The sequence below is a fragment of the Triticum dicoccoides genome, chromosome 3B (genome assembly GCF_002162155.2).
Source record: "Triticum dicoccoides isolate Atlit2015 ecotype Zavitan chromosome 3B, WEW_v2.0, whole genome shotgun sequence".
Classification (NCBI taxonomy): Eukaryota; Viridiplantae; Streptophyta; class Magnoliopsida; order Poales; family Poaceae; genus Triticum; species Triticum dicoccoides.
The window spans coordinates 461518-477654 of record NC_041385.1 but is presented as its reverse complement, the minus strand read 5'-3'; the positions used below and the strand labels follow the sequence as shown (position 1 = coordinate 477654).

General features: G+C 43.5%; 1 protein-coding gene and 1 long non-coding RNA gene across 6 annotated transcripts; one reads left to right on the top strand and one right to left on the bottom strand.

Annotated features, from left to right (window-relative positions):
• LOC119280379 lies at window positions 1-2809 on the bottom strand. Of its 2 annotated transcripts, XR_005138071.1 has the most exons (5): window positions 2565-2809; window positions 2343-2493; window positions 1559-2141; window positions 1026-1119; window positions 1-187 (listed from the first exon to the last, which is right to left on the bottom strand). It is a non-coding gene; the product is annotated as an uncharacterized LOC119280379 (long non-coding RNA). The 2 variants fall into 2 exon arrangements; XR_005138070.1 differs by having other exon boundaries at window positions 1-1119.
• Window positions 2810-7472: 4663 nt separating this feature from the next.
• On the top strand, window positions 7473-16067 carry LOC119274228. 4 transcript variants are annotated; one of them, XM_037554892.1, is made up of 21 exons: window positions 7473-7766; window positions 8199-8261; window positions 8454-8782; window positions 8893-8989; window positions 9068-9145; window positions 9234-9293; window positions 9378-9482; window positions 10183-10296; window positions 10581-10622; window positions 10785-10892; window positions 10974-11152; window positions 12031-12311; window positions 12404-12525; window positions 12637-12679; window positions 12790-12881; window positions 13555-13603; window positions 13684-13754; window positions 13855-13974; window positions 14895-14989; window positions 15423-15468; window positions 15765-16067. In XM_037554892.1, exons 1-21 carry the CDS (start codon window positions 7617-7619, stop codon window positions 15810-15812), a joined length of 2292 nt encoding a protein of 763 aa, XP_037410789.1. In that variant the 5' UTR covers window positions 7473-7616; the 3' UTR covers window positions 15813-16067. The 4 variants fall into 4 exon arrangements, with proteins under 4 accessions (XP_037410789.1, XP_037410791.1, XP_037410790.1 ...); XM_037554893.1 differs by having other exon boundaries at window positions 7474-7766; window positions 8205-8261; window positions 13852-13974; XM_037554891.1 differs by having other exon boundaries at window positions 7474-7766; window positions 13852-13974.
• The last annotated feature ends 70 nt before the right edge of the window (window positions 16068-16137 follow it).

Sequence of the window (16137 nt, the reverse complement as noted above, 5' to 3'; positions counted from 1 at the left end):
TTAATAGGTTACATTAATCATAGTTTTAATAAATCACATGTACTTTGTATACAAATCCGTCTAATTTGCATACAACAAAGCAGGAAGAGCACATCTAATAACACATAAGTTCGTCAACTACATATGAAAAACATGACCTCATTTGTTACTCAATTACAGCTTGAATTGGCTTCTTATCCAGATTAGCCTGCACCAAAAAGACTCATCAATCTGTTAAAGAAAGGACTCGTTGAGGTTGTACATTTTATGTCAAATGTCAATTGCAAAAGTACGATTGCAAGAACTAGGACCATTGATCTGTGATATAGTAAGAACCTATTTGGCATCTTAGTTTCTCAAATTAACTTGGCCAAACCTTACCTCCATCCCTCTAAATCCATCACATAATAACTAGGTGAAACTATAAGTCGCAGAATTGTACACAAAGTTGACACCAAATTTAATTGATGGAGCTGCAAACCATATATGTGGAACATCATTGCAGCAAACTTGCTCATAAGTTTTAATAGTATGTACCAGAAACAGATGTCCTTCTCTATAGACAAAAGCTTCTGTACAAAACAGTACCCAGATTTAAGAAGCATGGAGGCTACTTTTTGAAAAGAAAAACATGAAGGAACAATCTTATTATAATTACTTCTCTTTGAAGTATTGTCATTAGTTAAAAAAATCAACAAAATAGCTTTTGCAGCTTAGTATAGTATGAAAAATACTAGGGGGGCAAGGCCACGAGCTGGGAGATGACATTCGCCGGAGGCAATGGACAACTAAATTCAACATCAGACCACTTGTTGAGTGTTGTGTTCCTGGTCTCCATTCCAACATTTCAAAACAAATTAGTTTTCAAACGGGTACTCAAAATCATAACCGTCTTTATGTGTGATGGCTGGTTGACATACAACTAAAACAATATATTTTTAGCAGCTAGTTTAAAACTTGTACCAATTGATTAATTTCCAAGCACGAAACTAAAAGAACACACGGCAATCAATTCATGCACTTGGCAATTAAGCAAAAAATCATACCTCCACCCAGCAGCTCAAGGCCAACTCAACAAACACACAAAGCAATCTTAATTCTGTTGTCGCCCTCTTATCCTTTGCAAAGGCTATTTTCTGTCTGTGAAGATATGTATAAAGACAGTGCTCATTACATAATCTAATTAGAGATAAGTAGAGTGTAGGTGGTAATATTACATGTGTTTCAACGGAAAACAGAACAAATGCTAATCACACCATGTATTCCGCTCAATCTTAGTGTAGTAAAGAATTCAGAATTTATGGAAACATATGGCTGTCTTCAAACTAATTTAACAAATTAAGGCAGCAATAAATGGTTGCAGTCCCTCAAATGTGGTAATAGCGGTTTCACCCAAGATGGTTCTGCGATGGGAGAACATAAATAAAATAATTGTTTTTCTACATAAGGCTACTACAATCAGTAGATTACATGCATAACAAATGAGGACAGATTGATGATATGACGTGAGCACACAACTTTACCAAGCTTATCGGCATAACACTAAATTATTTGATTTTGTAACAGTAGGGAATGGTACCTCTTCATCTGGAGGAATAATGATACATTTTAATGCCACCAGGTGATAAACTCAACTTCTTGTTTGCAACCTCTCTGCTGTGCCAATGATATTCCTTGAACTTGCAATGTAACTGCCGAATAAGTCAAAAATACTAACGTAATGAAAGGTCAAAAGGTATGATAGACAAAAATCCCAAGGAACTATAAGGATAAGTACCATTAAGACTGAACCAACAAAGAAAACACAAGCACAAGACAGATCAAATGATCCTGAGCATACTAAATACAGAATGGCATTGCAATGTATAGGATAAAACATGGTAGAATATCACATCAATATAAGGAGCATCATTGCTGCCTAAGAGAAAGAAAAATATAAATTAAAGAGCTACCCTACTGAATATCACATTAACATAAAGGGCGACAAACAAACAGCTTCATATCTAACTGTATCTGGTCTTATCATGATAACATAATAAAGAAACAGAAACGACCGAGTGATTATAAACCCTGTTTTGGAGCTTCACATCTAACTGTATCTGTACTTAAGCATGACAACCTGATGATATTAACAATGTCTTCCCCAGATTCAGTTTCTTCCCCTGCATCATAGTGGAGATGAGCTGGTCAATGTGCTTTCACGTACACAAGTTTAGAATAACACAAGTCAACATTTGGCACAAAAAACCCAGCAATTATAGTTGTATGCAAGCATTAAAATAGTAGTATATGTCATTGCACTTCATAAATAGAAAAGCAAGAACCAAGAATAAAGATGCAAGACGGCAGGGGAGAAGGATTACCTATTTTTATTCTGGTGAGCTCCGTGGAGTGTTTATCCACCTGCTCCTGTTTGTACTCCCATGTTCATGGAGCAACGTCTCCCTTGGTCTATCACCAACTGGATGTGTCCCCCCAACTTGAGGCAGTCGTTGTCATCTTGGTGAGGCGGATCTGTGAGGGGAAGTGTTGGATCTGTAAGGGAGGCAGATAGGAGAAGGAAGGGGCGAACAATCAGGCAATACCGTCGCTGCTTTCCCAGGTGGTGACGACTCAAGGACGGGGCGCTCGGGCGTGCCGTGAGGCGGACGCGCACAGGCGCCGACGAGGACACGGCTGGGTCGCTCCACCGGTGAGGACGAAGGGACAGTAGGCGAGCAGGTGGAGCGGCGGACTGGTACGACGAAGGCCGCGACCGGTGCTGCTGGGGCAGTGTTGAGGGTTGGGTCGAAGACGGGGTAGCTGGAGTGCGGCGGCGGCGGAGTGGAGATGAGGGTTCTGATTTGGGGATCCAGAGTTTCCTTCCTATTTCGTTTTTGTACTGGGCCTATTCCTGTGAGCCCATAACTCACAGGAAAATTGGCGGAGCGCGCGTGGCTGAATTCCTTAGCGCGGGAAGGCCCATTTAGGTGGAGAAGTGGGCGCGAAAAGCTAAATTGTTTTCCTGTCGGCCTCAGCCCACAGGGGAATTTATTTTTCCTGTGATCCAGTTGCGGGCCCGACAGGAAAATTACAGGGCCGACAGAAATATTCGCGTTTCTGGTAGTGAGAGGGTAGGACAAAAGATGACATGTAAGTTCTTTTCCATAAGCATGTATGACTATATACGGAATACATGCCTACATTATATTGATGAATTGGATCTAGTTCCGTGTCGCCCTAGATTATGACTGTTACATGATGAATATTATCCAACAATATCACCGATCCAATGCCTATGAGCTTTTCACGTATTTATCTTTATTAAGTTACTACTGTTGCTGCCACTGTTACAATTGGTACAAAACTACTACTGTACCATTACTGCTACTATTGCAATTGTTATTATTGCTACCGAATTATCATATTACTGTGCCACTAATCACTCTGCTGCAGATATTTAGTTCTTGGTTGAACTGATCACTCTACTTGCAAATATTCTTGGGCTCCCCTTGTATCGAATCAATAAATTTGGGTTGAGTACTCTATCCTCGAAAACTGTTGCGACCCCCTATACTTGTGGGTTATGAAATCATTTTTCTAGCACCATTGCGGGAGAGCATAGTTATATTTGTTGAGTCACTTGGGATTTATATCTGTTGATCACTATGAAGAAACTTAAGAATGATAGAACTAGTGGGCAAGAGCGTGGAAGCTAGTGTCAATATAAGTATGGCAGTGAACAAGTGGAAGGCTAAAACAGTGCAAAGAAGTCGGAGCTAACCAATAAAAACATCAAACCATCCGCATAGGACGTGGAGACATCCACGAAGAAACATGTGAATGGCCAACACCTCTTACAACAGAACCATGATGCAGGAGACATCCTAGTCATATGGTAAGTTTGTTTGCCCGGAAGGACGTTTCAATACATATGAGAAGGACCCTGAAGCGCCCACCATTCTAACCCTGATGCAAACCCTACCTTCGTCCGAAGAGCTAGTCGCAACCTGACAACCTATCCATCACTTCCATCGAGGTTCGAGAGCTAGTTCGCCCGGATATAGTTGCGCTTCGTTCGAAACTAGAGTGTGGGTAGGGTGTTCGATTGCATATTGTAGGGGGGCGATGACGAGCCTGGAGGAAGTGCACTATTAACAAAGTGCTTGGGATCGAGGAGGTGAAGGAGCTAGATGCACAACTTGCTAATTTATGGGTGAAGACGAAGACGTTGGAAGAATTGACTGCCCTCCCGATGAATGTGGTAGATCTTTTTTCTGAACTGGAACACCTTGCATTCCAAATTTACGTCGGGCCGTCCAAGTCGGCGGTCAGACGGTTACATTGGGAGGGAGATTTGATAGATACGTTGGCCCATATGAGCACTACATTTACCTATGGCCGCCATTTCAGGGGCTGGCTTGTTACAAGCACGGGAACAATGGATGACACTCCACTCACTAAACCCATCTAAAGCAAAAACCATGTCTCGCGGAAAAGAGCCCCTAGGGCAGATCGGTCTAGCATCGTAGTGTTGATGGCTTGGGCAAGTCCTAGACAGTTAGTCTCGAAAATGACACGACCCATACTATGATCTTCAGCAAGGTTGATGGCGTTCAGGAGGGCAGTAGCTTCAGCATGTAGAGCATCACTCACTTGCTCAATCTTGCCAGCAGCAGCAAACAACACATCACCCGTTAACCCATCCTGAACTCTTGTTAGAGGCATTAAAGGCTCCATCAAAATTAATTTTCACCTTGTCCACATTCGGTTTGACCCAGTGTGTTTGGGCGACCCTTACTTTCCTTGGACATGCACAGAATTCACGCCATTCAACAACATGCTTCTGCAGGAGGAAATAAAACTCTTCAGGCTTGGCTGTATTCTGCTTAGATCATCTCCAACAGACGCGTTATATAAGCGCCGCGAAACAGGAACACCAGATCAAACGGTTATAATCGCTGGAATCGGGTGGCTACACGTTGACCGGCCCAATTGGGCCGGTCGACCGGCGCCTAGTACTCAACAGAACGTTAACACGGGATTCGATGTTCCTTCGATAGGACGCCGCCGGTTCGGTTAGTACCGTTTCAGTGGTTGGATGGAAGTTTCGTTCTGGGCGTGCCGGCCGTGTGCTTGTTCTACTAGTGGTTGTGGCGCCATCATGTGGCGCTGCTTCAGAGAAAGTTGTGCGCACGTTTTTATTTAAAAAAAATACATAGAGTTCTTGCCTTCGTCTAAAAAAACTTCTCAGAAAAAATATCCTTACATTCATCTATAAAAAATAAAAAAAATAAAAAAATTACCACTGGAGCCTAAGTGCGGGTGCCACTTTGCATAACCTTCCACTTAAAAAATAACGGAGGTCCTCACCTCCATCTAAAAAGAAAAGGAAATACATTTAAAAAACAATCCACATCTTCATCTAAAAATAATTTCAAAAGATTTCTCACCGCGGCCAACCAGCTTGCGCCACATGGCATTGCTGGTTGGCCGCCCTTCACGCGTAGCTTAATTGGTTTAATGTTTCTTTGGATCGTTCTAAGCATTTATCATTGAAAGAAAACACCACCAACTTCTGTAGACATGTGGCCTAGTTAAGAGAATCTACAATCGGCATCCTCAAATTCTCCTCAAACGTCTGCGGACTCATCCAGTCAATGACTGAACAGAAGAGAGAAGAAGAAAAGTGACCCAACCACGACCCCTCATATCATTTATATACGCCCGGACTGTCCGTGAACCCTCATATTGAGTACAAGTATAGGGATGATATAAGGGCTCGCGGACGCGTCCGGTTAGTCCGACACGTAGCACGCGACCCACTCCAGACCACCTTTTCTCTATCTTTCTTTATTCATCTTTTCTCTCTCTCTCTTCAAATCCACCAATCACGTGCAAGTGACTGGACATATGAGGGAGAAAATGAGGAGTGTGATTGCATACACGGACAAATAGGGACTCAAAACGAACACGCTTGGTCACTTACCCGGCGTCCGCATACGTTTCAGGCCAGATTTGCTAAGTCCAGCTATAAATGCTCTCCAAGTTAATTAAGTTGAAACGTGTCATACCTGGTTTTGGCCATCTGTCCTTACTAGCACCAACTCAGCATGATACCACAAGTCTTCACTTTGCTTCCTCAAGAAAGCAAGCAAGAAAGAAATAAAGAAAATAATCATGTTCTAGCTCATATGATCGAGTGGCTGGTGAGTGATAAGCAGATGTAAACCTTTAATTATTTCCCATGGCGTATGCGTCACGTTCCCATCAAAGCTATCCATGCAGTAGGCTCTAGAAACATGGGACCTTTTATAATTTCCAGCTCACATACGGAAAAAAAGGAACCTTATTTTGATCATTGGCAATTGAGAAGACAAAGATGAGATGAGTAAGCTTCAATCCAAAGCCCGTTTGAGTCATGACGAGATGGATCCCTATACATACAAAAGAAAGAGAGGAGGAGGTAAGAACAAAAACAATTCGCCCGGTTCCACGAAAAGAACTAGGAACGGAGCATAAATGCGAAAACGGAAAGGTGTGGTTAGGTCTCAACCGACCGAGGTTTAACTAAGTATTATTTAAGGGATATAACATACTAGAGAGAAAAAATAACTGATTTTTTTTTGTTTTGCACGGATCTTAGTGTAATATCTCACGAATATAACATCTTCTTAACGAAGTGTCAATTAATAACACAGAGAATGAACATGTAATTTCACACAAACATAACATGGAAACGGAAGCTTTCTGGTGGGATGAAAATGGAAGCGTTTTTTTAATGCATTGTTTAATATATAACCCGATCCAACCCAGCCATGTACACTTAGAGCATCTAGAACTGAAACGTCCGCACAGGCTGCCCGGTGAGTGTCGGGCATAAAAACACCTTCCAACCGGGTGTTTCATTTTCAGTCCAACACTCCCCGTATCTAGCCCATATCTGGGGTTGATATGGGGACGTCCGGACGCGCCCGCCACGTATATATTGGACCCTGTCCGCACTCCGGTCGAAACCCTAGGTACATTCCACTCCACTCCACCCGCGAGCGCCCATCCAACGACCTCCCGGCCGTCTCTGGCATGGCGGCATCAGATTTGAGTTGTACACCTCCAGATCCGTTGACCCGGGGCTCGTCCCATGCGGCCCGGGAGAAGGAGATGGTCGTCCGCCTGGCACTGCGTCACTCACGAGGGGGAATCCCTTGTGGCCGATGTTGGTGAGGCGGAGTCATACTCCCTGGCGCCGAGCAACCGCGTCATGGTGGACGCCGTCGGCTCCTCCCACGACGGATCCATCACCGGCCTCACGTCCGCGGGCGACGTGCACGCGACGGCCTCCGGCGAGAAAAAGCAGGGCATGGGAGACGGCCGAGACTTGAGTCCTATGAGCCGGTACGGGCATGGGCACGGAGTGGGATTCAGTTGAAACCGGAGCGGTTCCAGTCATTCCGACCCCACCGTCCGCCGTGGTAGGTGGCTCCGTCCGTCACTACCCGTCGCCTTCATTTCCATCCCCTCCCCTCCACTCCCCGTGCTTCCACGCGCTTCGCCGCCCAATTCCTTCCACGCGCTTCGCTCCCGGAATTTCCTCCCCCGCTCCTGCTCCTGCTCCAGTCCGTCAGTCGCCTCCGCCCCTAACCCTACGCTCGCCCACCATGGAGATGGACCACCTCGCGGGGAGGCTCGCCGCGGCCTCCGTCTCCTCCCCCGACGACCCCGCCCCCGCCCCCGCCGCGGGAAACGACGGCAGCCTCCTCGACGTCATCCGCGCCGTCGAGCGCGCCGAGGGCACCATCCGCGACCAGGTCAGCCACCCCTCCACCTCCCTCCCCGCTCCCTCACCAGCTTACCCACTCTGTATCCCGCTTCAATTCCATCGATTATAACTACATACTGCGCCGCGGCGATCCCCTTCGGGCTTCGGCTCGCCGCTGAATTGGATCGACCGCCCGCCAAGTCAGGCGGAGACGGCCGAATCGCGCAGGGCCCTCTTCACTAGTGGATTACTACCAGTTACAGTACATGTGTGCACAATTTGTGCCCTATTGCCTGCACAATCTGTTCCACTTCCTACTACTGTATGTGCGTACTGTGATGTGAGCCTTCAGAAAAACTGCGCTGACTGCAGATTATTTATGAGTAATTAGCCACGCATGTGGTTTGCTGAACCGAACCAACCAACGCATGAGCTCAGCTGATTTTCGGTTTCCGGTGTCTGTCTGTCTCTCTCACCCTAGTTGCAGGAGAACAGCAGGCTCAAGCAGGAGCTCATGAAGAAGACGCGGCTGCTGCAGAGGGTCGTAAGTGCTCACACCCCACCCCACCAATCATTCATCCACCCATCCCCCTTTTCTTCGCCGGGGCACGCCGGCAGGCACAACGAATCCTTCCTATCACACTGCTGTTGCTACCATAGCATGACTATATGAATGAATGAATGAATGAACATATCGTTTTTTGACGTGCTCTGTTCTCTGTCGATTTGGTTTCAGAGCGAGGACGCCGCGTCCCAGGCCACTTTCGGTGGCGGCGGCGGCGCGGGCCAGGAGCCCAGCGCAGCTTCCGTCGTCTCCAACAAGATGGACGGCACCAAGCCTTACGACGCCGCTGCTCCGGCGAACCCGCGAGGCGCCTCTGCTCTCCGTCAGAACGGGGTTTCAGAGGGTGGAGGGGACCACCTGATGCATGAGCAGAGTAGACACAACAAGTACCTCCACAGCGGCCAGGCTAACGGGGCGTTTAGAAGGGAGCCGGCAGGCATGGACAATGGTGGACCATCGCACTTCTCCACTCCGTCGTCTCGCTCCATTTCTCCCACCAGGTAACTCCAGCACATATATATGGTGCTTGTTTCCTTAGGAGTTCTCTGTCTTAGAAGGAAGGGCCTTTTGGTGGCAGTACTGAATGAATAGTAAAAATCCCTTCGCACAGGCCGAGAAAAGAAGGCGATTATGATTCCAGACTCAACTTATCTGGACAGGGGCTACTGCCTGTTTCAGAGATGAACTCAAACGTGTCCTGGAAGCAGGTCAGTTTGATCCCCTTGCAACACCATATGCATCCACATGACCTAACAACGTTCCTGACAAAGATCGCTCCTATGCAGGACCTTACTGTTAAGGTCAGAGAACACGAAGAAGAGATCACACAGTTACGGAAGCATCTGGATAACTACATAATAAAGGTGAATATTTCTGCACAGTGAAAAAGCACCCCATTCATGCTGTCTTTCCCTTTCTATCTTGTACCTTACCGCGAGCTACTGCTGTTAGGAAGCACAAATACTCAAGGAAAAATCGGTGCTGGAAAAACGCATCGCTTATATGCGTGTGGTAAGATATCTGCTTTATCGCAATTCTTTAGTTCCTTTGGTCCAGTACTCACCGTATTATCTTTAAAACGGTTTTCTTTTTCAGGCATTTGATCATCAGCAGCAAGACTTGGTTGATGCAGCATCAAAGTCTTTAGCATATAGACAGGATATTATCGAGGAAAACGTCCGCCTAGCATATGCATTGCAGGTACTTTTCTGCCATTGGACTTTTTCCTGACTAATGTGCTTGATTTGAATGGTTGCCAGATGTTCTATCTTTGCATCCTCAATTAGAGATCATTTTAAATTGGTGCTGATTTTACGATACCCATTTCAAATTGTATGAATTTCTCTGTATTCTGTGAACTGAATATTCTTATTGCATCTTGCTGTAAAAGATCCAGAATGTGTGTAAAAACATTTATAGCAGATCAGACAAGACGTTCACTGAAAGTTTATGAATGCATTTGTTATCTTAGTTGGGCCTGTGCCTTAGGATTGCAACTCAAGCTTCGCACGGGGATGTTGCACATAACCATGTTTCTCAATAACCTAAGGAATCTTTTCACCTTAAAATACTTATGCAGCTCAGTTGCTACAATGGTTAGATATGGTTTATGACCTATGAACTTGCAGTTTGAGAAACAGCTACTGCGCCAGAGTGCTTGACTGAGGGTAAGGTAAACAGAACACAATTGGTTCTGTCATTTTTACATTTTGGAGAGTTTTCAGATTTTACCATAAGATATTCCTTGTCTTGGACATGGAATTTTGTAGTTAGATTTGAGTTTTATTTCTTTTGATATGTTAGAATTTCTGTGCAGCTCGATCATTTCATCAGTACAAACTGTTAATATAGTAGTAAAGAAACTGAAATGATACTGATTTTTTGTTCTGTTACTATATAGACTGCACATCAAGAGAGGTCAATGTTCATATCCTCTTTGCTGCCAATTCTGTCTGAATATGAGAACCTACGACCGCCTGTCCCCGATGCTCAATCCATTGTTGGTAATTTGAAGGTATGTCTTGTTTCCCGACGTTTTGGCAGGAAGCCGTCATTGAGTAACTAGCACCTGAATATATTCATTGGAGTACAAGACCAACAAGGCCCAAAAAGGTTAAATGAAACTATATCAGTGCGACTAAGAAACATGGCACAACTTTTGATGGTGAAAAGCAACTTGAGCACAGTTTAAAATTCAGAACACGCAATCAAGCTGATTCTGTCTTTGTTCTGAACTGAGTTGGAAGTGGCCAGGGCCTGAGTTAACCATTTGCTGAATGTGTGTTCCTCGCCCTGCAGGTTTTGTTTAGGCATCTGCAGGAGCAACTAATGCTTACCGAGGTGAGCCACATGAAGCTACAGTAAATATGCATTTTGTTTCAGAAGCGCAATGCGCACATACTCTGTAGTCAGTAGTGAGCTTGTCGTGCTTGCACAGCTTACTGCTGATATTTTTCTTACAGAACTTTGAAGTTGCCTTGTGTGCAAACTTGGATGATGCAGGAGAAAGTTAAGGAGTCACAGTATCAGATTAACCCATGGCAAAATGAATTGCCAAATAAGGCCAGTCTTCCTGTACAGTCACCTAACAATCCTCTTGGAAAAGTATCGGTAACTTCGCTATAGCTCTACACTGCTTTTGTGATCATGTTGCAACACACGCTTCCTTCCTCTAACCTTTTACTTTCCCAGAACAAAGGCAGCCTTGATATTGTGCCCCAGACGCCATATCCTCAAGTACAATCTCCAATGTCTTCCCCTTCCCCTGTTCAAGCCAGAGGTAATTGGAAAAACCATCAAGTAATTCCAAGTGAGGTTCCTACAAGAATTATGGATCAAGATTACGGAGGAAGGACCGCTCTTTCAAGCAGGTAGTGCTTATTCTTTAAGAGCTTAAGTTACCTCTTGCTCTTTAACAGTGTTATCTACGGTAGTATTACAGTCGCATGTTTATTTATGGTAGTCATGCAAATACTTACTTAGCACCCGGACCACATTATCTATGTTAGTTAATTGCCCAGCAACATCTTGTAGTCATCACACCACCTGCCACTACTAGTTGCTGAAATGTCGCCTGTACTATTATTGAGTTGGTTATGAGTTATGACACCTTATAAAAAAAAGGGGCAGCCCCAGTGCATGTAGCTCCCACTTGCGCAGGGTCTGGGGAAGGGTCCGACCACTTTGGGTCTATTGTACGCAGCCTTTCCCTACATTTATGAGTTATGACACCTTATGTGTCTATCAATTTGGAGGCAACCAAAGGACCAAGTAGTGAGAAGAGACCTAAAAGAAAGGAAAAAGGGGGAAGGCAAGGGACAAAAACCAGGATCAATTCAGTAACTTCGCTGGTTCGACACCTTCAGGATAAGCAACGATGAAGAAAAGGCAAACCAGCAAGTGACAAAAGGGAAAGGCTGGATAAAAACAATAGTCATGGACACTCTTGAAGTTTGTTTTGTCCATGGAATTGATTAATGATCTATTGGATGATAGTATAATTTGGGAGAACCATCACTGAATCTTGCAATTTCTTGGATAACCAATAATTGCGAAAAATCCATTGATGTGTCACGTGTGCACATTTTGCTTCTGCTTTTGCTTGCTTATATCGTTGTTTCATCTTGTTAACATAAACTGTTTGCTGGTAGGTTTAGCACATTTCTGTTAGTCTGTAATTTATCATATTATGTACACTTATTTAGGCATAACTAGAGTACTAAATGAGATTAGTAATTTATGATTGCAGCAACCAATTTAGGAAGGATGTTCCTGCTCAAGCGTCTCAACGTGATTCTGATGCTCTGCAGTTTGGCTTCGTTGCTCAGAACTCGAGCCTACCACTCGAGGGCCCTAGTAGAAGGTATGTCTTGGATGATTCTGTGGGCGCTGAAGATCAACATGTGCGAGAACCTGCTCAATGGGGTTCTGGAGACTCACCTAATATAGAATCTGGCCTTGAGGAAACAAACCCTTCATATCCTTATCTTCCTACTGTCCCTGAGGAGCCTGGTTCTTCTTTTTCTGAAGGTAGTTACTATTGGGTTAAGTTCATATACTCATCATAATTGTTTAGCATTGCATTCAGTCTGAGGATAGATGCCATTTCTTTCAATATGCAGCTGCAGAGGATGACCCATTGCCAGGCATAGATGGTCTTCGAATCACGGGTGAACCTTTTCCTGGACGAGACCTTCAAGCAAGTGGGTTCTCCATCAACGGAACCACAAGTTGTAATTTTGAGGTACGCTTCATAGTTCTTGTTGACCCACATTGTGAATAAAGATTATGTTCCTATCTCATCATATTTCCTGTTGGTTCAGATTTTCATTTTTGCAATTCTTTCTGTGTGCAGTGGGTTCGTCATTTAGATGATGGCTCCGTAAAATTCATAGAAGGTACTATTTTGTGTATGTGCTGCATAATAAGTGAATTTATGGTTTGTGACCTTGTTACTTATATCAGGATGCCATTATGTCTCACATAACCCCTTTTTGTGCGTGTGTAGGAGCAAGGCAACCCACCTATTTGGTTACTGCTGATGATGTTGATAATCTACTAGCCATTGAAGTCCAACCCCTAGACGACAGAAAAAGAAAGGTAATCAGTTTCTCATGTGCTGATCTTTATGCTGTATGATTTTCTTCTTCCAACACTTCTAGGAGTCCTGGGACTGGGACTGTATTTTTTGTTCTCCTTTTGAAATGACAAAAAAAAAAGGAACTCTTGGGGACTGGGAGCTTTATGATAGTGGTGAGAATAAAATTGATCATAGTGCCATTTTGATCTTTGTGAAAACATGCCATGAAGCTGAATATTACTACAAACATGCACTTAAGTTCATGGAAGTAGATCCAGCTAACCATTTGTAATTTTTCACTTCTTAACTCTAAATAGTACTAGGAAAAGCACACATGATGGTTCCCACCCACCAACCTTTTTTTTTCGATCTCTAAGATCTCAGATCTGATGAAGCTCAGGTAAATAGATCACTAGATATTTGCCATTAGTATCGATACTCTTCTTTCTGTTCTTTTTTTATATTTGTTGAGATCCAGAATATCCAGACAGTCCAGTCAGTATGAGACAAAATCCTAGCTGTGTTTTCTTTTCTTAAATTTCTAACTTTATGAAATACCAGCAAGATGCTCTGGAAGCTGGGTTGAAATCTTGTAGACGGTTAAACCCTTTTCTAGAAAAACGATTTGCTTCTATTACTTCCAGTAATTAAATGTCTGAGTTTGTTTTGAAACCTTCATGTTTCCTATTGTAGGGTGACATCGTAAAGGTTTATGCTAATGATCAAGCAAAAATCACTTGCGGTGAGTATCGGAACTGTGAACATGCTGTTCCGCTTGCACTTTGTACGCGTCATAACTTGAGTAATCATCTTTTTTTGCAGATCCTCAAACAAAGGAACTCATTAAGAAAACCCTTGAAGTTGGGCATGTGTCTTATCAAGTCCAACTGCCTGTATGTTTCCTGCCCTTTACAGTTATCTACCAATAGAATTGTTACTGCGTTTTTTGCGATGTCCCAAAACTAATCGAAATGTTTAATCCCACAATAGCAGGTGAGATTCTTAGACATGTGGGAGCCAGCTGTTTTGGCAATAAAGAGGGAAGGTTACAGCATTAAATGTAACGGGCAGCGTGGTGTTGTTCTCACGGAGAAATTTCAGAAAGCAACTGCTGTATGTACCTACTCTTCAGTATTAGTATTGTTTTTCCTCTGAATGTGGATCTTGGTCTGGAACTGCCAAGGGATTCTGTTGGTTCTTTCGGAACTTAATTAGCACACTGATTTCCCCAAAATGGACTGAAAGAAAACCAGTGGTAGGCTAAGTGTCACCACTCACCAGTAATACCTGGCAAACATAAGGATTTTCGCTGGTTTTAGTAAATCGAACATTGTGCTGTTCCATTATGTATAGTCGTATACATGTATCTGTTGCCATATGTGCAACATAAGAAAGTCCGAAAAAGCAGCCACAAACTGGCTGTTTCCAGAGTTTTTCTGTGAGCAGCTGTGTTCTATTCCAGCTTACAGGATCCATCTTCAAGTTTCACTGTGGACACTGCAGTCGGAATTAGATTGTGGATCGGTCATCATCCGAGTTATTGCTTGCCACTAGTATCAGACTATCAGTATACCCTAGTTGTAAGGACTAACATGTTTAAAAACCTTTCCTTCAGCATTCCCTTTCTATCGAACTGGTGACAGTTCTTAATTCTGCTTGGGCACTGCTTTCTTCATACCATGTACAGTATTTTTCTTCAGGAGATTGATACACTTCTGCCAAAAAATGTGGGCAGAACAACTGAAACTCATGTCACTTACAACTACATTTCCGTACACTAATTTATCACCAATGTTGGTTTCTGCAGTCGTGCTTTGGTTGTATTTTAACCAGCGTTATGTTATGTGAAAATGCAAGCCATGGTTTATGCTTGATATTTTGCTGTTTGACATTTCCTTTGCCTTTCCGGTTCTGGTTTTAACGATATTTCCGTTTCACATTTTTGACCCTTGATTTAAACCTGTGCATCTTATTTCTTGTTGGGATATGTAAGTTGTGATCTAACAACAAATTTCATAATGTTTTTTTTCCAGATTAATATTCCATACGGATACGAGCGCCAGACAGAGTTTTCGATTGTGTCGGCTGATGGTGACGAGTATAATCTCCAGCCAGCAGACAATAACATGTGAGTGCCTCTCTGAAGAACCGCTTCATTATAAATAGCTGCAAAGTTTAAACACCCCCCTAACCTTTAGCAGCATGGGGTTCTGGCTGGCCATAGTAAAACAACTTTACTTGTCATCGCTTTTTTAAAACGAAAATCTACTACGCGTTTCAGTACAATCAAAACCATGTCAGTTTAGGATGAAATTCATTATTCAGAGTATGTTCTTTGGAAATTTAAACCAAACTTGATTGGAAAACAATATTCCGCCGCCATTATTATTTTTTAACCATTTCAGAAAAACAATATTCCGCCTGATGTATGACTTTCGCCCCCCTTCCTGTCTCTGTTTTGTATGACTGTTGCCACCGTGTTAAGTGTTTATTACTGACGAGGTTATGCGCTGTCATGCATACACATACTTATATACCGGTGTATTCAAACATTTTGGCAGGTCGCGGGATACGATTGTGCTGGTGCTAAGACTGTTCAGATCCATGGTATGACCTCATCCATCATCTCTTGTGAAAGCCACGCCGCACACTAACAGCACCATGTACTACTGTTATTATTTTGCATAACAACAAATATCATCATCAGTTTGTTTGGTCATCATGAAGTGATGATGGCCCCCCAGTACAGTACTGTATCCAAGCTCACACTAACAACATCTGACATAAGAGACTACCACTAACAAGAAGGTCCTAAAGAAGGTCATACATACCTGCTAACACGCTGGGCATGAGATCATGCGTTCCTTGAACCAACTAACATGTGGATACTATTCTTTGTGCAGGCCGTCGAGAAGCGGCGAGGGAGGAAGAAGGGCCTCTTCTTCAAGTAGAGTGATCCGATCCGGCTTAACGTATATCTCCATCTGTGTTTATTCTTCTTGCAGTCTACAGTCGACATAGGTCCCTGGTGGTGATAGATAGATATATAGCCTGATAGGCGCGGCGTGCTATATACATAATATATATTTTCGGTAGTATTGTATTTTTCCGTATGTTGTAATCGAACGCGGAAGAACCTGATTGTAAATGCTTGGTAGAAATGGTGGTGATGATAGGAGAATGGTTTCAGATGTTTTGGTAGGACACAAGCTTATCCAAATACGGAGTAGATGCTGTGCACGGCTGCCCGTCTGCATTGGGAATGGGAACTCCTTT

Coding starts and splice junctions, on each gene's coding strand:
- LOC119274228 (XM_037554891.1), top strand. CDS start 7,617: ATGGAGATGGACCACCTCGCGGGGAGGCTCGCCGCGGCCTCCGTCTCC. Junction 8,262..8,453: donor CGCGGCTGCTGCAGAGGGTC/GTAAGTGCTCAC, acceptor ATTTGGTTTCAG/AGCGAGGACGCCGCGTCCCA. Junction 15,469..15,764: donor TAAGACTGTTCAGATCCATG/GTATGACCTCAT, acceptor TTCTTTGTGCAG/GCCGTCGAGAAGCGGCGAGG.